Source organism: Alligator mississippiensis, chromosome 1, assembly GCF_030867095.1.
Source record: "Alligator mississippiensis isolate rAllMis1 chromosome 1, rAllMis1, whole genome shotgun sequence".
In the NCBI taxonomy this organism is placed as follows: Eukaryota; Metazoa; Chordata; order Crocodylia; family Alligatoridae; genus Alligator; species Alligator mississippiensis.
This window is the reverse complement of record NC_081824.1, coordinates 306157987-306181655: the sequence shown is the minus strand read 5'-3', so window position 1 is coordinate 306181655 and position 23669 is coordinate 306157987. Positions and strand designations below refer to the sequence as shown.

Here is a 23669-nt window from a genome sequence, read left to right as displayed (position 1 = left end):
GGGGGCTGGGGTGAAGGGAGAGGGATACACAGAAGGTTCGCAAGTCTGCATCTCCTAACATCACCTGCTTAAGTCTCTTCTTCTCTTCTGGGACACATCCTCTGCCAACCCTCCCTCCTTACCTTCCAACCCTCCTCCCTCACCAGCACTGCATATCTTCTTTCCATGTCTCCTTTGCAACTTCTATCTTCATCCTATTTTTTCACTTCCCTTCCTTCTCCTTGTGTTCCACAAAACATGGCCATCATTCTTTCAGGTCATCTGTGTTCAGAGAAAGCTGTTCTTAAAAAAAAAATGATTTATTACTTTAAAGAAAGTTTGGCAAGCATGATCAATACCCAGTAACTTAAGTGGAAGATATATTGCATTCTGATTACAGCAGTTTGATGTTACTATTTGAAATAATTAAGATTTCATGATTAAAGAGCCATATTGAGTGCAATGTCAAAACAAGCACTTATTTAGCACAGGATACACAAAATGTTCATCCTACAGAGAGCTCCAAGAGGCCCTAAAAAGACAAGGATCGGCCAAAAGCAAACCAAAAAAGCTCTTACTTTTTTTGGGTTCCTTTTTAAAGTATTAGTTAGCTTGCTTTTATAGTTTTTATCTCATCACTGGATCCTCTTTCATAATCTTCAGACGCGTGTGCTGATATAACAATTTATAATGTCACCAAAAGATCTAAAAGGGGTGAAAAGTCTCTTCATTAGGACAAAGACTCTACACTATTTTATTTCTTTCTGCACTGCCCTCCTGATAAAGACATCCAAGCCTGAAATATTTAGTCAGGAACATTTAGTTTTTGCTGTCACAGACAGACAAAATGCAGGTCTATCTATAGATTTGACTGACCTGATATGTACATTAAGGGAATATATCAATCTCACCAGAAAAACTTGAGGTCAGAGTATTAAGGCAGTAACACCTTTTACAGGAAAATAAAGAGGTGTTCAAAGAACTATTAAAAGTTATTGTATGGAAAGTAAGCTGGAATTGAGATTTCTTTGGAGACCAAAAACCACAGAATCCTAGCTCTGAGCAGTACCATGGAAACTTTAGAATTGTGCAGAAAGGTACGTGGAGCTGTGGGATGTTCAAAGGATATTCAATGGCAATGAAAACAAGGGCAAGAATTCTAAGCGAGGATCACTTGTTTCTGACAAGAGTGGGATGCAGGAGTGGCCATATTCATATCAATTATTGTAGACTTCATAACTTCTCTGCAAATTTTATCCATATACTTAAGAGAGCAAAAGATCTTCCCCAAAGTTCATAATTTTAATTTCTGCTTTGACTTTAAAAATCTCCCATGGAAAAGGAAGAGCTCTGAAAGCCCTTTTTTGTAACTGAAAATCACTGACTCTGCAATTCTGTACCCAGTCAAGCAGAGAGAGTATTTTATAGAAATAGCTTCTCTTTTCAGACATAGCATTAACATGGTTCCTGGAAAACAGTTAACAGTTCCCTGCATTACACAGACATCCTAAGTCAGTGGTTCTCAACCTTTTTAGACTCAAGGCAGCCCTTAGAAAATGCTCTTATTTTTCACTCTTTTGACTACAGAAAAACAACAGAGTAGTTTTTCTCCTGCAAAGAACCCAGAAAGACCACAACTATGGGTTTCTATTTGAAATCTTGAGGTTTATCTCATGAATAGTGTTTGCAAACCTATCAGTGCTAATACTGTGTGGCATCCTGCATCACCCTTGAAAGGATCTCATGGCACCCTAAGATGCCATGGTACCCTCATTGAGAATCACTGCCCTAAATTACTGACTGTATTCACATTTCTTGATTAAATGCTTGTGCTTCCTGTTTACAGTGCTGAATGAGGACCTGCTCCTGCCTCATTAAAAAAAATGGGAGTTTTGGCATAGACTTCCACTGGAGCAAGATAAGACTGAGTGCAGATTCTGGGATGGCCAATGTGTCCAATCTCCTGCCAACTTCTAAACAATTTTTTGTTTTCTTACTTGGTTAGAATACTTTCTAAGGTGTTTTTCCATATGTTTTGTAACACACGCTGGAGACAGGTGTAGTTATGGCCAGTGACTTTGATCCTGAAAAAACTTATTAAGATGAAGTCTATATTTCTCATGCATTCAAGCTGAAGTAAATAGGAATTTGGGTGTCTGCAGGCTGTAGGATTGAGCCTTATGATGCACAATCAAGCAGGTACACAGTTATTGTGCTTTGCATACCAATGTTAGCTAATTTATATTCAGTGGAATCATTCTAACCCGCTTTCATGGATATCAAAAATAGTTTAGCCTAAACATCCTAGTGGACTAGAGGGTTAATACGTTCCATGGTCTTAACTGATTCAATCCTGTTACCATTTACCTCCAGCATTTTAGTGTGGTTTCCCTTCCTCTCCCTCTGAAAGAGAGGTCTCTGTAGTAGTGACAGCCCTTCCAGCCACAGCTCCAAATAACATCTATTAGAGTAGAATTAAGCAAATGGGCAGCCTCAAACAAGACCTGACAGCTGCTTACAGATGTAAAGCCACAAAATGGTGCTTTATTTTAAACTGGGTGTGCCCCCACAATGAGCCTAGTATATGCCCAGAATAGGCATGTGTTAGCTGGACCCAGCTCACCCAACGTCTGTATAGATTGGGCACTTCAGTGGGGCTTTTCTGGAAGTTTTATCTAATAGCTGATTGAATCAGCTATTGGATAAAAGCGCCAAAAAGCCTTGCTGAAGCACCCAATCTATACAGACGGTGGGGAGCCGGGTCAGAGTAACATGCTGCCTCTTCTGATAAAAAGTGGGTTTTTTTCATGTCTGCCAGCAGCTGAAGTGCTTCAGGCTCCCACTCTCTAACTTAGTCAACCCTTTGATAGACAAAAGGTGTTTTGAGGAAAGTAATGCAATTATAAATTATTCTAAACAATCTCTGGCAACTTGAATAGAACAGTAACAGGGCTCTCATTCCACCTAGCAAAAACTAAGTAATGAGAGTTCATTATTAGCCAGTGCCCAAAACATAAAATGCACTTAGGGTCCAATTCTTCTCAGGAGTTCATTATAGTGGTGACGTGTTCCAATTATAGAAAACTAAACTGAAAATGGCTAAAAGAGCAGAAGACTTATACTTGTACAAGCTTGTAAACTTTTGTTGTACCTATTTAAGTCTTACTTAACACAACAAACATACACGCACGCACACGCATACGTGTACGATATTTCAGTCTGTACCTACCACAATTCCTAGTGACTACTTTTTGAAATCTACAAAACACAAAAGAGTCTATTAAATAATACTGCCTTAAGAGAACTGTTGGGAAGATGTAATCCAAAATATAGACTGTTGTATGTCAGATCTCATGGGAACTTGAAAAATTTGCAGTTTGTTGGAGTACAGATGCACCAGACTTTTCAGTCAATATTTTCATTTTAAAAATTGTGCAACATCTAACCTCTGTAAATACAAAAGCTTATTTATGACCTTTAATGCTTTAGTGTTTCATTTCTTTCTTGTTACTGTGTCTTTATGCAAATTAGATGCCAAACTCTTTGATGCTTGGAGGAATAATTCTTTTGAACCACAAAAGGAAAGAAATACATCTGGACTATTCTAAGATGGTAAAGAATCATCCATTTCAGCAGTTGGCAACATTTTTGGGGCACAGTACCAAAACATCCCAACCTCGACTTGCAAGATGTTGGTGTGTACATTAGGGGAGTCATGAGGAGCCTAATCTTTACTCCAGTAGTGCAGCCCCAACCCCTTCCCTGCTATCCACCCAGAGGTGCATATGCACCCACTGCCAGCAATGAGCCAGGCCAGGGCTCCACAGACCCCGCTGCAGCGACTTGCAGCCTCCCTGCTGCCTGCTGTGAGTAGCCCAGGCTCTGTGGCAGGCAACAGAGGCCACATCTGTGGAGCCCTGCTCCTTGCTGGTGGCGGGTGCAAATGCACCTCTGGGCAGACAGCAGGGGAGCAGCACAGACCCAGTCCCTTCCTCGTCATCTGCACCAAAGTATGCATGCCAAGTAAAATGCCTTTGCGTGCCACGCTCTAACATGTGTACTGGGGTTGCTGACCCCGATCTATTTCATTTTCATCATGGAGGTCTCTTGATGTGGGTCTGTTTTGCAGATTGATGAAAGGTTATTTCCATTCCCCCCAATGGTCTGTTCTGGCTCTGATGTAAGCAAACTTTGTTTTACGTTGGTTTGATTTCCCTCGATTCCTCCTGCACCTTTTAATTTCTTGTCAGCTTTAAAGTGGGTTTCTAATTATGCCTTTTATCTCAGAAACACAGGTTTTTTTAAGTTATGCTTTTCCTGTAATATAACAAACAGCTGAATTATTAGGCTGGAAATATGCAATAAATTCTAACAATATGACATTCTTGCCCATCCAGGTCTAAGAATATTTTTTTAAAGTGAACCTAAAGGAAGGACCATTGGGTCCAAAAGGAGTTTCTTATTTTGCCACCATACTCAGCGAGTCTGAAATGTCACTTTAAAACATCTAAAACTACTGGTATATTAATTTGAACAACATATTCTTTTTCTGAACACTTCTTCAAAACACACAGGCACACAACTACCAAGAAAAAGAAATATCTAAAACATTCATTTCAAATTACAGGTTTCCCTCGCTTTATGCTGTACATGTATTCCTGGAAAACGGTGCATAACTTAAATTCACATAAAGGAAACCCACTTTACAACATAACAAATAGGGATACATTCCAAGACCTCAGCTGTACCGACTCCCAGCCCCATTTCAACCAACCATTTTACAAGACAATTTTGGTACTCGCCAACAGCAGACCACAAGGCACTATCATAATGGGGATGGCAACTATAGAAATGTGTCGCAGACGACGCGTAAGAGCGAATTTGCACATACAGAACCCGCATAAAGTGGGGAAAACCTGTATTAATTCATCATGATTACAAAATAATTACCAAAATGTTTTGACATTTTCATTTTCTGAGATTAATGACCTCTATCCTTCAGATTAGTTATCATTTAACACAATGCATTCAGTGTCTTTCATTAAACTGCCAAGGGGATAACTGTTCTCCTTTCTACCATCATCACCAAAAAGCCAACAACAATGAATGTTGCAAATAGCTATTCACATTTTCACTCTGTTATACTGCTACTCAGAATCTGAAGCAGTCACTTGCAAATTCCCTCACAAAAATGTCTACAGGTATAGTTACCATTTTCTGTGATTCCCCCAAAAAATGTTACAACCAATTATTTAAAGATAAGTAAAGGTTGCTTGAACTCTAAGCCAATATAGTTTAAAAAGTGGTTACTGATAATGATTTAAACAAAAAAAGAGGAGCGTCTCAAAGAGGCATAGACAAAACAATAAAAAAGCAAATGGAAAGCTATAAAGATGGTGTATGTGACACTACATGGTATAATTGCAGCCACTGCTCATTTATTTTCACATACTTAAGGAGTTGCAGGACCTCCTTGTGAAAGCTTTACAGCTAAACTGAGTGTAAATCCTACATATGTTCTCAATTTTCACATTTCGTAATATGGCAATAACAACAGCTAAATTGTGTTAGTTTCTCAACCAAAGCTTTTAAGGTTTTTATCATGATGGATACATATCATCGTCCCCATTTGACAGAAGGGAAAAACAAAACAAAACACAAAGAAGCAACTTTCCCAAGGCCACAAAAAAAGTAAGTCACTACCAGAACTGGAAACAGAACCAGATGTCCAGGCCAAGGCACCTTCAGTCTATTGTATCTTTTATTTTAATACAGCAGTAAGAAACTACTGGAGACCATGTAGCTTTCTATGGAGGACATACATTTGTTGATACAGAAAAGGATAAGTTTCACACAGTATCTGGTATCTATATGATCTAGAAAAGCACAAAGGCCACTGGAGACTGAGTTTGGGGAAGCATGGGAGTGAAGAAAGTAGGAGAGAAAAGTTAATAAACTTTGAGCACTTTTACCATCACTCTTGAGAATCCAATAGCAACACAGATGAGATCCATGTATATTTAACACTGCTGCTGCTTAGAAATACTACATATGAACTTCCTATCTATCACACATCCAGTAGGTAGCAGATATCTGAAATGGAACTGTCAACTATGTTTTGGGGAAAGGAAGCTAGTAAGAACACCCAACACCAAATCCTTTCTCAGCAGCTGGATGTGTATGGGAGTTGGGAGACTGCATTTCTCACATCAGGCTACCGATCCTGGTACTTTGCATCAGCTATGTTGTCTTTGGGACTGGCCTCTGGCAGGGAGGGTTGGTGCGCAAGATAAGAGGATGTCCAGTACATTGACTAGATGTAATGCAGTGGCTGGCAGTCTTTTAAGAACGCAAGCCAGAATGGCTCAGGTCAGGTCAGAGCTGGACAAGCACTAAGACTCATATATCACCACCGCTTATTCCTGCTGCAACACAGAAAAAGCTCCCACCACTGCTTCTCCCTACCCTGGTATGAAAGAAGTTTCCACAGTCCGCCAGCTACAGTGCTGAAGCTCCAGGTCTGACTCCAAGGGCTGGATCTGGCCTGCATGCCATTGGATGCCAGCCCCCGTCCTAAAGCGTTTTTAAATCCAGGGAAGGAATTGTAAGAAGCCATCTTCATTTTGATTTAACAGTTTTACTTGTGAGCAGCATAAAGAAGTCAGATAACCACAGTCCACAGGCTCAGATGATGAGACTAATTAAGCAGTTTTTCTTTTCATTGCCGAAAAGTTGAAAATGATGGAGGAAACCATAATGTATTAAAGCTCTTAACTTAACTCCAACACAGGAGATGGAGACAATGTCTCATTCTAGCTGGCGAGTCAGTGGCAGCAAGTCTGACAAAGATCCTCGGAGTGATTCCAGCAGGGACCACAGTAGGTTTAATTCTGGTGGTACAGCCAGATGGCAGACAGACTTTGGTTACCATTAACACATACTTTGCCAGCCCACGCTGGTTAAGTGTAGGCTTTGTGTAAACCATTCAGCATGACAAAGCCAAGCTAAAGAAGCCTGACTGATAGAAGATAGAACTGCTTTTAAACTATGATGATATTCTTAGGCTACAGATGTGCAATATGTCTACTAGTCATTCCTTACAAGGAAATGGCACTTCCTGAATGGACAAACAACAGAATGAGAGATGGTGGGTAGAACGTAGTATGTTTGTCTAACTTTATCACACATTTTTTACATCCCCTGAAATCTCACTGTGTTCATACTAAATTGCTTTAGTCAGCTGCTTTAGCTACATGATCTCAGACTTGTAAGACTGTTCACTGAGTTTGACAAATATTAAAATTGGTCAGAATCACTGAGAAAAAAGTAAGTTTTCCCTCTGCACAATGGTAACACTTTTTTTTTAATTATGGAATCTTGAAAGCAAAATGTGCATGAAGCAATTTTCAAAATTATTCAAATGTACATACATTAAAAAGCCATCCACATTTATACATTAGCCAGAATACTTCCTGAAATAAAAGCCTTTGTAACTTTTATCAAATTCATTTTTCAGTGTTGTTGTATGGCCGCAAAGCCTTTTTTTAGATACAGACAGTATCAATACACAGTTTCCAACATACTTAAATCATCTGCAGAGTTAATTACTGGTACCTAACAGACTATGCATACTTCCCCAAAAAGCAATTGCAAGTTCTAGTATCAGAGAAAACTCCTACTGTGTCTTTGAAATCAAAAAGCAGCAGTAAAGCTGTCAAGTTCCATTAGTCATGAAGAAGAGTTTAAGCAACTTGTGTTTTGTTACAGTCACAAATAGCCTTTAAGAATTTTCAGTCGCTTCCAGGATTTTTTCCAATACATCACAAAACCTGAAATAGCTTAATCAAACTCATCAGCACAAAATTATCATTGATGTCACAGCCCCTTCCTACATACTCATATACTCCCATCATTTCCTTTCATGTATGTTGGTACTGTAGTTGCCTGGGTTTGCCAGACAGTTTCTTTGGGTTCTCAAAGGGCCTATATCAAAGGGTTTGGGATCTGCTGCATTAACAGTACATTTGAGAATGACACACAAGTGCATCCAATCTAGGAGCAAAAAAGCTACACAGAAAAATCCTAGTCAGTCAGTCCTAAACTGGCATAGTTTCCAATACCCCAGCAGCCAAGTTCTTTTTGAATAACTACCTGTTTCTGCTCTAGAATTGAAGTGTTCTCATTTAAAAGAGTATCCCTTGTGTTAACAGAAATGATGCTTGCTTCAACTGGTTAATGTTAATAGCAGAGTAACTGATATATGCCCTAGTTTGCAGAGCAAGAGCTGAAACAGTGAGCAGAGAGGCACATCCCAGTGCTGTCCCTTTCTGTGAGGTACCCAAAAATGAAAAAGTTAGTGTTATTTATCACAGGGCAGAGTACAGCATGACAGAAAGAAATGCTGCAAAAATTTCTGTGAGCTCTGCAGCATTGCATTCTGGCACTCCAGATGCTCTCTCCAAAGGTGGGAGAACACCACTATATTCCCTCTCCTGCACCCACTCCAGTCTGGCCCAGGTACTGAACAAATAAAATGTCCCCTAGAGTCCTGGGGGACATTTCCCACAAAACTGTAGAGGCATACAAGATCATATCTGAAACAGCCAAACTAAGAGGAGTGGCACTTCACTTTGGCATCTTAAAAGCATGGAGAAGCATGGAGCATATTTGTCACTTGGTTCCAAAGTTCTGCTTAGCATTTCCTGTACTAAAAGGCCTCCCCCTCCTTCTACTGTCATTATAGAGGGCTTAAGGAATGACAAATTCAACATTTCTATCTTAAAAATGTATACCTTCCAAACAGCACCTACCAGTATAACTTAGCAAGCTAAAGAAAAGAAAGTTTTATTTTTGTGCCTTTAACAGCAGTTTCTACTTTCTGTGTCGCTTCTATCTTGAAAAAGGTAAAAGAAAAAAAACTCTTTAAAACAAGAAAACATTGTCAAAAGTGTTAAAACAAAATTACAGGGTGGCTTAAGAACAGGTCAAATTCACCAAAGTGACTAATCACTTTGGTAAAATTGAACAGTTCTATCTTCAGAATGCCTTTAGAGATTACAAAACATCTTTCCCCATCTTCATATAAAAACCTAAAAGGTATCAGACATTTAAGTTATTTCAAGCAATTTCTAAATACAACAGAGATCAGAATCATGAAAGTTAAAGACCTATAATCTGGAATTACATTTAAAAGGCACTGCAATATAGATTTTTAGTCTGAATGACTTTAACGGTGCTTCTTTAAATATAATTAATGGCTAGAAATAGAGGAAGAGTGCTCACTACCAGCCAGCAACACTCGGTATGCTGACCTTTTAATTTACAGAACTAAAAAAACTGCATGCATGCCTTTTACGAGTAAAAGACGATTGTAGATTCTGTAGCATTTCACTCATGGTACATTATGAAAAGACAAAACAGATTCAGAAACCCGAGAGCGTGAGGTGAAAACCAAAACAAATCCAAAACATGTGTTTAAATGGTAGAAAGTATTCATTGCTAATTCTTGACAAGCCCTTTGTATTACTCTTCATCAGCTTCACAGTTGGCATCAAAGTTATGTGCTGACAGCAAATAAAGGAACACTCAATGAAGCATCTCTGAATTCATTACAGTCTCACAGGATTTTAACTTGGATATGTATAAGTAGAATGTCCAGCTTCATCGGCTAGACGGAGACCAAAGCTCATGGCACGGCCTGTCAGATTCCAACAAATCTGCGCAAGAAAACAAAAAAGGAAAGGAAAGGAAAGGAAAGGAAAGGAAAGGAAAGGAAAGGAAAGGAAGCTAGGCTGGAAGCATGGACTTGAACACCTGAAGAAGTGTTTCTGGCACATTCTTTGAATGACTTTCAGATAGTTTTACTGATTTGAATAGCTGTCTATGTCAACATTTCCAAAACAAGGCTAAGGCCCACACAAAACTCAAAGCACTTTACAAAGATGGGCATATTTACTATCTCCATTGTACAGATGGGTAAACCGTAGCACAGAGATACTAAGTGACTTGCCTACTGTTACACAGAATGAAGGGGAATACTTGTGTCACAACCCAAAGTTGTGATTTTTTGTTTGTGTGTGTGCTTCGGCACCGCTAAATTATTTCCCGCCAAATTTGTCGCTTTCTTTGCACGGTAGAGCTCTCTGCTGCTAGAGACAGCTCTGGTGCAACGGGGGATTTCCCGCCAAATTGCAGCTTCTTTGCAGTGTGCATCTCTTTTGCATCGTAGTGATACACGCTGTAAAGAAGTTCCCGCCATTTGTATTAGGGTCCATGCCATGTTATTGGCCGACTCCTAATTTAGGCACACGTGGCGGTTAGCGATTGGCTTGCTAGCCATACATAAGGCTTGGGTAGTTTCCGCCCAAGTTGGAGGAGGGAGGAGAGAGAGATATTCTGTGCGAAGATCTCCAAGCGCTGTGGACCCTCGCGGACCCGGCGCACCTCCCCTAAGCAGGCAGAGAGAGGCAATAGAACCGAGCCTACGGAGCTTTCACTTCTCGCCTCTCCCCGTCGCCGAGCGCAATCCTAGACGTATCCCTTTCCTATAATTTCGGACTCAACAGAGCCTAGCAAACTCCATGGGAGCAATCGTTTTGTCAGAGTCCTCCAACGAGGGTTCAAGCGGGAGCTGTGCCTGGAAACTTATCCAGCCTACACCGATACCATCTTTGGGTGTAAGTAAACAATCTTTTCAATCAACCGTTACGCCTCCATGACTAATTCTAACTCGCGTGCACAAGACCATCCCGCGGTTTCTCCCACCCCGTGTGTCCAGGATGACGGCCACAGCCCGCGTGCACCGGAGACGGGTCCGGTACGACCCCGGTTCGCCCCCGGCTTGCCCATGGCAGCCAGAATGGGATCAGAATCACCGCCACGCATGGCGACGAGGGTGGGCTCGGGGCCCGGCCCACACATGGCGACGAGGATGGGATTGAGATTGGGAGAAAATTCGCACATGGGATCAAGATCGGGATAGAGTGCGCACGTAACAACTCAGACGGAATTAAGAGAGAGCACGCTCGAGTTAGAGTTAGTTAGGAATTGCCCTTGGCGTGATAACGAATGCCAAGGAAACATTTTGAAGAACTAGAGATCCATATCGCTTACCACCAGGCGGGCGGAACGGGTGAAAGATTTGTAAGCGGCCGTTTGTTGCTAAAGGTAGAAGAGGGAATCTCCGAAGACGGAACCCGAAAGAAAGGGAAGTGTACTTGCTCCCTGCGGCGTTCGGGTGTATAATGAGAGATGAGCGGGTCCTGTTTAGGCCCCTCGATACTGTGTCCCTCGCCGAACCCAACCCGGCGGAAGAAACGAACCCAACTTTCACCCGGGAGTGTGCCCAATGCCTACGATACGCTCGGGAGAGTGAAGAACCGGAGCCCATCGGCCCGTTCTCTCCGGGAATAGTAATGTCTAGATTACGGGGTCACGAGCTTCCATCCGAGCTCCGTGAAGATCTGGAGATGGAGGAGCGCCCCGCAGATGAAAGAATAGCTTTGCGGTACGACAAGGGGGGAGAAGGTAGTGCAACTATTCGTATTATAATGAATCTAATGCAGAGGAATTTAAGTTTGAAAGCCCAGCTGCAGATGGCGATCCGATCGGTCAAAGAAGCGGCTGAGAAAAAAGAGCCTGAAACGCCAGCCCAAGATGGCGCCGAGCAAGTGGGAGACCGCGTGGAAGAACCGAAAAAGAAGGGTGGAGCTTCCAACGAACCCGCGAGAGTTCGGTCAGCGACTCCGACCATCGACGCAGCGTCGTCGCCGGCAACCCCGCCTAGCGACGCAGCAGTGTCCCGGCCGACAACGCCTCCCTGTTGACAAAGGAGAGAGTCAAGCGGAGGAGAGCATCCACCCCTCCTGCCTGAAGTAGCAACAGCAGCAGTAACCCCAGCGGCAGCAGTTCAGCCTATGACAGCATCATCTCCTGAAGAAGCAGCTCATTCTACAACAACGACCAATAGAGTTGCCACTACTTATTATGCTCGCACCAGAACTGAGTTGCAGGATTTATGCAGAGCATCAAAAATTCAACCTGAAGAAACTCTAGAGCTGTATGGTTAGGACGTTTAGTCGTGGAACTTGGATCCGACCTGCTGAACCAAGAAGAAGCAAGCTTCTTAGTCAGACAAGTTTCGTGGAGTAGAGGACATGTCACCGACACCGACATGATAACGTGTAATACTCACTGGCCTATTCCACTGCCAGCGCTTGTTGCAGGACTAATTAGTCAAAAGGCCCACGTGTGGCATGCAGGACGGCCAGAGTGTGTCGGCGCAGATCACCTTATGCTGGCAATGATTGGCGTCTCGTATTGTGCTTGGAACCCAAGAGCATGTGGTCTGAGACTGACATTGCTCCAGCGGATAAGACCGTGGCCTCAGCGTCACTTGCGAGATCCTGGAACCATTCCACTAACCTCTCACAGCCTAGATAGTTGTCTCGAGATCTACAGACAAAAGAATATCGTCGTTCTTCGAATTTTGTTCAGTCCAATGGTAAACCAACCCGTGAGTAATCTTCTTTGTGAATTGCCAAGACTGCGTATCCTGATGGAGCCAAGATTGTCTTATGATCAGGACTGTCAACACCCGACCAAGTCTCAAGGCACCAGACGACGTGGATCCGATCTCCCACCACTGCCACCGAGAACCCTAGAGGAGCGATACATGTTTGGATTTCTCCTACAGCGTTCCGGACTTAACAAGCAGCAGCTTCGAATTTTGGGGGACACAGGCCAATGGCAGTTAGCTTATGAGTTAGGTTTCCGTTATTTAGAAGAACCAGATGATGAATCTTCGACGATTTCGTCTAATTAGGCCATAGGAATCGTTTAAGATTGTTTAAGTTTATTGAATCAGATCATTAATCTGTTTTTGAGAGTTTTCTGTTTACAGATCCGAGATTCAGAGCGTGTGACGAAGGGAAGCCCTAAGAGGGATGACACCACCAGAAGAAGTGAGGGCCTGACGTACGACTTTGTTATGACACCCACTGAAGCCCTGATCGTGTAGTGTTTGTCATGAATCAGATTATGTGTTTGTGTTGGTTATTATTTCTTGATTGTTATGTAACTTGATCCCAGGACAGAACATTTTATGTTTGTATATTTGTTTGATGGCTTGTTCACTCGTTGGACGATCACGACGGATTTTAGATTGCTTGGAAGAGTATGGCATAATTTAGCTATGCTCTCAGCAAGGGGGGATGTCACAACCCAAAGTTGTGATTTTTTGTTTGTGTGTGTGCTTCGGCACCGCTAAATTATTTCCCGCCAAATTTGTCGCTTTCTTTGCACGGTAGAGCTCTCTGCTGCTAGAGACAGCTCTGGTGCAACGGGGGATTTCCCGCCAAATTGCAGCTTCTTTGCAGTGTGCATCTTTTGCATCGTAGTGATACACGCTGTAAAGAAGTTCCCGCCATTTGTATTAGGGTCCATGCCATGTTATTGGCCGACTCCTAATTTAGGCACATGTGGCGGTTAGCGATTGGCTTGCTAGCCATACATAAGGCTTGGGTAGTTTCTGTCCAAGCTGGAGGAGGGAGGAGAGAGAGAGATTCTGTGTGAAGATCTCCAAGCGCTGTGGACCCTCGCGGACCCGGCGCGCCTCCCCTAAGCAGGCAGAGAGAGGCAATAGAACTGAGCCTACGGAGCTTTCGTTTCTCGCCTCTCCCTGTCGCCGAGCGCAATCCTAGATGTATCCCTTTCCTATAATTTCGGACCCCACGGAGCCTAGCAAACTCTGGGGAAACTTTTCGAACCCAACTTAACCGGACCCGCGGAGCCTAGCAAACTCCGTGAGAGCAATCGTTTTGTCAGAGTCCTCCAACGAGGGTTCAAGCGGGAGCTGTGCCTGGAAACTTATCCAGCCTACACCGTTACCATCTTTGGGTGTAAGTAAACAATCTTTTCAATCAACCGTTACGCCTCCATGACTAATTCTAACTCGTGTGCACAAGACCATCCCGCGGTTTCTCCCACCCCGTGTTTCCGGGATGATGGCCACAGCCCGCGTGCACCGGAGACAGGTCCGGTACGACCCCGGTTCGCCCCTGGCTTGCCCATGGCAGCCAGAATGGGATTGGAATCACCGCTGCGCATGGCGACGAGGGCGGGCTCAGGGCCCGGCCCGCACAACTTGAAACATTAACTCAGGTCTCCGTGCTCTAAACCACTGGCTTATTGTATGGAATCCATCCAGTGAATAATGGAAAACAGCAACAACATGCCAGATCTTGTACTCAGCACCTTTCTCAGCTATAATCTGACCTAATCTGAACCTAGGCTGCTTACACTAAGCACTGCAGGAAGGAATTTGTTTTCTGTAATTTTTTTCTTTGTAACTACTAATTTCATCCAACTGCTGCCTGAAAGAGAGAAAACCACAGTGAAATGTATCTTCTCATTTGTGAATTTGTTTGTGAATCTGAAGTTTTGATATTCTCACATGGTTGCAGGCATTTTGTTCTCACATCCTCACTTTACATACACAAGATCTTTGGGTAGCTTTCATGTCCTCTTTGTTGATTTCTACAGCTCGCTGCTTCTGCAACCAATCAAAGGGATACATTGGCTTTTAAATGGAAGGACCTTATCACTAGCCATTATCTTCCCAGTTTCCTTTGCTGTCCCCAGTGCTTAAAGATGTACACTCATCCAAGTCACTATGCAGTTATTTGGTCTGAATGCTAAAACATCGGTAGTGGATCTATTTCAATGCAGGTAAATGTGTAGTTGGCCAGCTCACCAAATACTCTGTGAAATTCAAAAATGACACCCTTTCACTGATATGATTTCATGCTTGATTTCGTATTTGCACAAAATTCCTCAGCTGTTGCTCAGTAGTTATGTGCTGAGGATACCCATCATTCAGGATGTAATTACTTTTTTGTGCGAAAACCATTTAAGAAGGAAGCTGGTTGAGCTAATTGGTCACGTATAGGTGTTTGATGAGCTTACTGCTATAATGGGGAAATATACCTAATGAAGATGGCACACTTTGAGAGATATACTTTGTGAAAACTTTAAATTTTTCACTGTCTATTTTAGAGATATGCCAAAGTAAATAGAATCTAGGATAGATCCTCATATTTAGGAACCTATGGAAATCAAGGGTGGGAGCTCCCCCTCAAAGTTTCCTTACTTCCATTTACTAATACTGATGGGAGTTAGGAAGAACTTGAAATGTGCTCCCTTCAGTGGCTTACAATTTACAATGTCTCATTTCATTCCCAAAGAACTGTACAAGAAGTTATCCACATATGTTTATATTATCATATAAGGCTGATTGCAGCTCTGGCCATTTTCATGGGCTTATCGCAGTGAGCCGCCCTGCCGCTGATTGACACAGAGGCCCTGGTGGCCCCACCCCTGACTGGCCAAGGGCTGCCTTTCATGAAGTCCCATCGCTCATTGCTGATTGGTCAAGAGGGCTGCCCTTCATGTGACCCTGCCCCTCACCACTAATTAGTGGAGAGGGGCAGGGCTGCACGAAAGGCAGCCCACTCAGCCAATCAGCAGCAGAGGGAAGAGGGAGACAGCATTTTATTTTTAGCAAGTTTTTTTCCCTTAGTGATTCCATGCAAACTCGCAAAATTGTGATCCAAGTAGATTCCTACACATACTATGTAAATACATGTACACTGTTACCTCATTTTTATAATACTTCCCTCTTAGCATATATCCTGATTATTCAAGAGAGTTAAAGTAATTTACTAAACCACCTTGAAATCAAAACACTTAGAGTGCAGCTGGCCAAAAAGAAAATTCTTATCTAAATTCTGTCTTGGAATTCCTGCGTCTCAGCCTGTCTGCAGCCCCTAGAGTAGACTCGTGCTCAGCCACTGCTCTCCCCATGCTTCGGCTCCCTTTCTCTCCTCCAACTGCTGCTTCTGGCTCCCACCCAAAGGGATGAGCCTGGGGTGCACAGAGCAGCAGGGGTAGGGGAGCTGCCAGGGAACAGGGGGGTCATAGGTACAAGATGCAGTGGTGGGGAGCCCACATGGGCAAGTGGTGCTGTGGGGGAGGGGGTTGCAGGCACATGGTGAAGCGGACAGCAGGGGCAGGGAAACACAGGCACATAGATGTTAGGTTAGGTTAGGTGTTAGGGTCAGAAGGGACCTCAATAGATCATCAAGTCCGACCCCCTGCATAAGCAGGAAAGAGTGCTGGGTCTAAATGACCCCAGCTAGATGCTCATCTAACCTCCTCTTGAAGACCCCAGGGTAGGAGAGAGCACCACCTCCCTTGGGAGCCCGTTCCAGACCCTGGCCACTCGAACTGTGAAGAAGTTCTTCCTAATGCCCAATCTAAATCTGCTGTCTGCTAGCTTGTGGCCATTATTTCTTGTAACCCCCAGGGGCGCCTTGGTGAATAAATACTCACCAATTCCCTTCTGTGCCCCCGTGATGAACTTATAGGCGGCCACAAGGTGGCCTCTCAACCTTCTCTTGTGGAGGCTAAAAAGATCCAGTTTCTCTAGTCTCTCCTCGTAGGGCTTGGTCTGCAGGCCCTTAACCATACAAGTGGCCCTTCTCTGGACCCTCTCCAGGTTATCCGCATCCCTCTTGAATTGCATGCAGTACTCCAACTGAGGTCTGACCAGCGCCCAATAGAGGGGAAGTATCACCTCCTTGGACCTATTCGTCATGCATCTGCTGATGCACGATAAAGTGCCATTGGCTTTTTTGATGGCTTCGTCACACTGCCGACTCATGTTCATCTTGGAGTCCACTAGGACTCCAAGATCCCTTTCCACTTCTGTGCCACCCAGCAGGTCATTCCCTAGGCTGTAGGTGTGCTGGACATTTTTCCTCCCTAGGTGCAGCACTTTGCATTTCTCCTTGTTGAACTGCATCCTGTTGTTTTCTGCCCACTTGTCCAACCTATCCAGGTCTGCCTGCAGCTGTTCCCTGCCCTCCGGCGTGTCCACATCTCCCCATAGCTTTGTGTCATCTGCAAACTTGGACAGAGTACATTTCACTCCCTCATCCAAGTCACTGATGAAGACATTAAAGAGTATCAGTCTAAGGACCGAACCCTGCGGGACCCCACTGCCCACACCCTTCCAGGTCGAAACCGACCCATCCACCATGACTCTCTGGGTGCGACCCTCCAGCCAATTCGCCACCCACCGGACTGTGTAGTCATCCACGTCACAGCCTGTCTCTTAACTTGTTCACCAGTATGGGGTGAGATACCGTATCGAAGGCCTTCCTGAAGTCTAAGTATACGACACCCACCCCTCCTCCTGTGTCCAGGCGTTTCGTAACCTGGTCATAAAAAGAAACTAGATTGGTCAGGCACAATCTGCCTGCCACGAACCCGTGCTGATTTCCCCTCAGCATAATTTGTCCTGCCGGGCTCTCACAAATGTGAGCCTTGATAATTTTTTCAAAGACTTTGCCAAGGATGGAGGTGAGACTGACTGGCCTATAGTCATGGTGCACTACATGGTGCAGTGGTGTGGGATGGCCATCTGCGGCTTTCCCTGGTGTGGCCTGTTGGGCCCACAACTCCTTCTGGCGTGGCCCAGAAGGCATGTGGTCCTGCTCAGGAGGCTCTAGTTTAGAGTTTACAAATGATTTGCTTTCAAGTTGCTTTTTTAAATTATTTTAATTCTGTCTCCCTCCTAGGTTCATAGGCAATCTAATCACATTCTGCTCCTTCTTTAAAACTTTTAAACAGGAGGGGGTATGCATGCGTGGGTATGTTTGGGAGGGGTAGAAACATCCAGGAAAAGAGTGGCTGCAAAGATTGGGCCAAATACCATCAAAAAGGCCTCCTGTATTTAAGACTGCATTAGAAGGACTGCCACAGGATAGAATGGGCTTTGTGTGCAACTGAAAGTATCTTTGAAATTCTCCAAACAACAAGGGTACAGATGTCCATGGCCAGAGAAGAGCTTCAGCAACAACTTTAAAAAAATGAGGACTCTCCTTGAACCACTTCCTTTTGAAGTGCTGCTTGAAAGATCTATACAGCATTCCTCTGGCATCCCTCAGTGCTCTGCTCCCCAAAGGTAGCTGCATGTTTGCGCTGCATCAAATCTAAAGTGCTCTAGAAATTAAAGCACTTAATACACATGTCTGTCAAGGGCTTAAATTAATGCTGCTGGGTTTCAACCCTGTTATTTCAGGATATCTAGATGGTTTGAACCTGACAGAATACTCATTTAGGTAGTTACTAAGTAAGTGGTAGAAAAGTACAGGAGCATAGATCATTGATGAGGGGCAGGGGGGATTTTCACAAAGTTATAGTCTAGATTCATATGGCTTTTACTACAGACCATCAGAACCACCAGCTACTGTGCAAAGACTTCCTTTCATTATGTCTTAATTAAACTGTCTGATGCAAGGTGCTGTCAGTACTGAACACTGCAGAGTTCAGAATACAGTACATAGAAAAACAGCAAGGAAAATAAATTGACAAATTAAAGCATCTCATTCGAAAAGCCATGGCCAGAAGAAACTATTTTCCATGTTCAGATAAATTATTATTGAAATAAAACATACTCATGTCTGGATCCAAAGCAAGGTACTTTCCTTTACTAGCAGAACTAATCAGCTATCAAATGCTTCAAATGGAAACATGTTGTTAAAACAAATAAATATAGGAAAATTATACTGTAAGACAGCACACAGATCATTAAGATTGCTTTTTTAAATTTATTGTGCAAAAACTTATCTTTCTGTACTTAAAGGTGTTCCATATTCAGTAGGTCAGTATTCTAGATCGGTGGTTGCCAATCATTTAGGTAAGTATGCCACAAGTTAAGCTCTGGCCCTCTCTGACTGCCATTCTGACCCCTCCCCTCTAGAGCTGTACCTGATTGTGCATCCTGGGGCATCAGAAAAGAGGTGCCAGGGCTCCCATGCTACCCACAACAGCTGCTCGCACTACTTGTAGCATACATGCTGCACGTTGGCCATCCCTGTTCTCAATTAAATAAACATTTTCTTTCATTAACTGGTACTATTTTAAAATTAGAAGATTTTATACCGACTGTAAAGAAAGATTTGAGAGGCAAATATACACCTATTCTATTAAAGGGCCAAGATAGTGGAACATAAAATCTATTAACTCTACAGTTAGTTAATTTGCTGCTGATTTTCAGTGCTTTCAAGTTTTTGCCACTGTAAGTAAAGGAAAATTGGATTTTCCAATGCAGTAAAAGCTGAAACAGGCAGTCTCTTGTGCAGCCAACTCAAAGATTACGGGCACATACTTGGATTTTTTAACTTGTGGGTAAAGCAGAGCAGAAATTATATGCTTGGGCTCTTAGAAAGAAAGCCAAACATTGGATATTAGCATCCTCATGCAAATTAAATTAAAAACTGGTACTAACATGAAATTCAAAGTAAGTCATTCAATCATCTGCCCAAGCAAATATAGTTTGGAAGGAGCAGCCATCCCCAGAGAAAAGGCAGGACAGATATTTCTATTGTCTCTGTTGATTTAGCGCGTGATGTGTCCAACACCTCAGTATTTTATAAAAAAATAATTTAAATTTGTGTTCCAGGATCTCTGCAATGGAAAGAAATTAATTGAGGCATGCCAACAAAAATAATGAAGGCAAACTTTAGCCCATGAATGCAGTCATTATTTTATTTTATACACCACAACAGACAGAATCGTGGCTCAAGCAGCCATTGGTCTTGGACACAAAAGATGGCAAGTATCGCCAACAAAGTTTTTTCACATATGAACACCTGGATTATACCTACCTCTGTATCGCTTCTGTCCCATTCAAATATGCCCTTAAATGAATTGACAATACTTATTTTGAAAGGCTATTTTGGGGCATAAATTTCAAAGGAGATACTCAGGGTTAAACTATCACTGTACCCCAGTTTCCCACTGGTCTTAAAGTCTTACCATCTTGACTTACATTAATGTGGTGCTTGCTTCATTGCTTTAAAAAGAGCAGACAGAGCCACAGACTCTGACTTCCTATTAACTGGGAATGAACCCAGATTTCAATTTCCATCTTAAAAATGGATAAAGCATGCATGATACGTCCAGTCTGACAGCACTGGAGTAAAGTTATAGTATTTTAAAGAGGAGATAGGCAAATAGTTACTATAACAGCTACAAAACTCCACAAAATCTATTTCCAGTCCAACCGTACCCATTTATAGGATCCTTCTTTTTCTAAAACACTTGCAGTCATACTAATCTCTAACCAACTTGTAATCAAAAGTCAAAAGTAGCCTTGGTTATGACCACACAACCTTTTTCTTCTTGCCTTCACTCAGCCCCACCCACACTCCCTCCCACTGGTCTTGTTTTATTAAAGGCCCTCACCCAGGATCAGACAACTCTCATGGACTGACTCCATGTGTCAGTGTGAAGCTCATGGAAGCCTGCAGACCAGCAGATGCTTATGCAAGAGGGTGGCCTTGATCAGTGAACTCTTGATCAGAAACATTACCCTTACTTATTCAGTGGAATGAAGAAGCAACAAGGAGGAGGAGCATCAGTTCATTTTCTAACTTTACTTAAAAATTATTTTAGCCAGAAGACAGTGGCGCATTAAGATTTATTGGGGCCCTGGGCAAACAGAAGATTGGAGGTCCCCCACCTGGCAAGAGCAGGTTCCCTCTGTGCCCATCACGGGGCTGTGGCTGGGCCCGCCTGGCCTCCTCAGAACGATCGGAGCGAGCCAGGAGACACAAGCACCACCAAGTCGAGGCAGCCCTGACCTGACCCAGCCCAGCTCCTCTACCTGGCAGGTGTCACGCAGCTGAGGCTGCAGTCCCCCAGCCCTGTGGGACAGGCCAGGGCCATGGCCTGGGGAGGCAGCATAAGCTCCATGCTGTCTCTAGTTACTTGCCTGCCCCTCTACCAGTCCCCACAGGGCAGGGCTGTCCTGTTCTCTCCTGTCCTGTCCCAGCAGTGCTGGTGCTGGTGGTCACCTACAAAGAGCAGAGAGTGGGAGCGGGGCCATCCATGGGGCTCCTAGCAGCAGACTACACCAGGAAGCCATTTCCACACACATGGGGGGGAGGCTCTGGCGCTGGTTGGGCCAGAGGGGAGGAGACACATGCTGCCTGCCCCAGATGTCTGTGGCCAGGATGCCCCAAGGGGCCCCTGAACCCAATCTGCCCCTGCCAGAAGCGTTAAACTAAACCAAGAAAAACACAGCAACTTTTTTTCTGCTCACCTCTTAAAGCGGGGGGGGGGGGGGGGGGGGGGGGGGGGGGAACACGACCAAAATCACTGTAATGTGCTAGTTCAGTTAGTAAAACTGAAGACGAACCCTCTGGAAGCCTGGTCAGGGGTAACAAGGAAGAAATGCTGGCTCAAGAATGGCTGTAAAGCGAGTGCTAAGCCCTGGCAGATCACTGGAGAAAGAAAAGAAAAGAAAATTGAGGAAGAGGAGGGAGCGGGATCTAAATCAGTCCTCAAATCTCTTGCCTAAAAGCCCCAGCAGACGCCCCAGGCTCTTTGCTGCCCCGTCCCCGAGGCAGGCAGGCAGGCAGGCAGGGGCTGAGGCGAGCCGGAGCCCGCGCGCCTCCACAGGCAGCTCCCGCCCGGGCCAGCGCCCCCCCGGCGGCGGCGGGCAGGAGGCGGCGGTCCAAGGGCAGCCGGGGAGAAGGAGAAGGAGGAGGAGGAGGAGGCGGCGGCTCCCGCCCCGCTGCCCGCCTGCTTCCCTCGCAGCCTGGGCGGCGGAGCCACCTCGCCCTCCCTTCGTACCTGTGTCGGCGAGGCCGGGGCAGGCGAGCAGCAGGGCGAGGCAAAGCACGCCGCTCCCCATGCTGCGCCGCGGAGTGCGGTCCGGCCGGCCCGGCGAGCGGGCAGGGGGCGGGGGCGCGGGAGGCATCCTCCGACGGGCCCGGCAGGCTCCGCCTCTGCTGGAGACGAGCCGCGCTCCGAGCCGCTGCAACTGCGGTCCCGGGCCGCGCTGCCTCTGCTAGCCGGCTTGTGGCCAGCTGGGCTCGGAGGCAGGGAGGAGCAGGGCTGGAAGGGACCGCCACAGGGCAGCTAGTCCGACCCCTGCCTGAGGCATCTCGTGCAAATCGGAGAAGGAAAGCTGGAAGGGACCTAGTCCAACCTCCTGCTCAAAGCAGGGCCAGCCCCAGCTACATCATCCCAGCCAAAGCTTTGTCTAGCCCGGTTTTGAAAACCTCCACGGATGGAACTGCCATCACAGATTCACAGACGTTTAGAGCTGGAAGGGACCTCATCAGGTCCAGCCCCCCGTTCTGGGCAGGAAAGGCTGCTGGGGTCAAATAACCCCAGCAAGGTGTGCCCAGCCTCCACAGGCAGCCACAAGCTCCCCTCTTTTACAGGCCAGCCTCATGCTCAGGTCCCCACCTAGTACGCAAGCCTGCGGTGGAGCTGGTTTCTTATGCAGTAGGGACCAAATGGTCTTAGCTGCCCCAAAATGAAAACAGAAAAAAAAGAAAAAGGATTTTGGCTGGTCAAGACACCGTTCCTCAGAGCTACTGCCAGGGCTCTGACTGATGCATGGGCCCAGAATCTGGGGCTCTGTGTGGCATGCCGCATCAAGCCCTTCATTTTTACACTAGGGAGCCATGTGGCATCACAGTCAGTGGTATCAATGGGTAACCTGGTCCAGTGTTTTACTATCCTCCTAGTAAGAAAATTCTTCCTAATATCTGACCTCAACTTCCCTCAACTCTGCATAAGACTACCGTCAACTCTGACACAGCAAAGCCCTAACAACCTAACCTCTGTCCGCAGGGGAACCAGGGCAGCCAATGTCCTGCTTCAATGAAAAGTTGTCAATACTCACTCAACATATCCCAGGGTAGAGACAAAAAACCCCACCGTCCATACCAATCCGACCGCACCAATCCGACCACAGGGTGCAATTCCTTCCTGACCCCAAACGTGGCAATCCGTCTGACCCTGAGCAGAGGGGCAAGACGCTCTAGCCAGGAACTTCTGGTTTTGGTCTCAGCAGGAGCATTGGCACAGCCCAGACTCGAGTGCCAGCTGGGTAATGCAGATCAGAGATAATCCTGCCTTGGAGTGGCATAAATCTGAGCTGCTTAATGTTTACAACCAGTTTCAGTTGTTAATGTGTAGACAATCCAGGTGTTAAGGGCTCCAAGAGCCACACAAAATGACTGTGTAATAAGGCCCTAAGTGTGATGTTGTAGCCATGATAGTCCACAAACTATGCCAGAGGCAAGGATGTTTTGGGGTGATTTCTTTTGTTGGACCCACTCAGCTTCTTCGCTTTTGCTACACCTGAGAATTTCTCTGAGGCCCCTCCCCTATGCTGTGTTTCAATTCCTGGGCCTAGCTTCCCATAATCAGAGACTCGAGGAAAATGTTTTACATTGGAAAGCTTGTCTGACTTAATCCATGCTACATAGTTGGTCCAATAAAAGATATCGCTCCTGCCTTGCGGCGTTACTCCGGATCCCTCAGGGGTTGACCAGGCATTGCGAGTCCCCCTCCCTTCTCTAGTGACAGTGAGATGCCCACAGTAATATAACAACAGTAGCAATCTGCCTGGGAAGAAGAGTGACCTGGGGAAAACAGAGTGAGCCTTGTTCAATGAGCCTCTTTGGATTATTCAGTAGTTTGCCACATAGTCCTCCTCAAACAAGGTTTTGGGATCCTATGTCAGAGCCTGTAATGTCAAGATTTAAACAAACAAACAAAAAAAGTCTGGGAATGTTCCATTTGAAAATAATCTTAGATGAAAT

General features: G+C 44.8%; 1 protein-coding gene across 2 annotated transcripts in view; it reads right to left on the bottom strand.

Annotated features, from left to right (window-relative positions):
* Positions 1 to 21823, bottom strand: part of SRPX (sushi repeat containing protein X-linked) — a 72781-nt gene extending 50958 nt beyond the window's left edge. For both annotated transcript variants that reach the window (XM_006277089.4, XM_014611180.3), the window contains exon 1: positions 21682 to 21823. In XM_006277089.4, the coding sequence (XP_006277151.2) occupies positions 21682 to 21808 (127 nt within the window). In that variant the 5' untranslated portion in view covers positions 21809 to 21823. The remainder of the gene's footprint in view (positions 1 to 21681) is intronic.
* Between the last annotated feature and the right edge of the window lie 1846 nt (positions 21824 to 23669).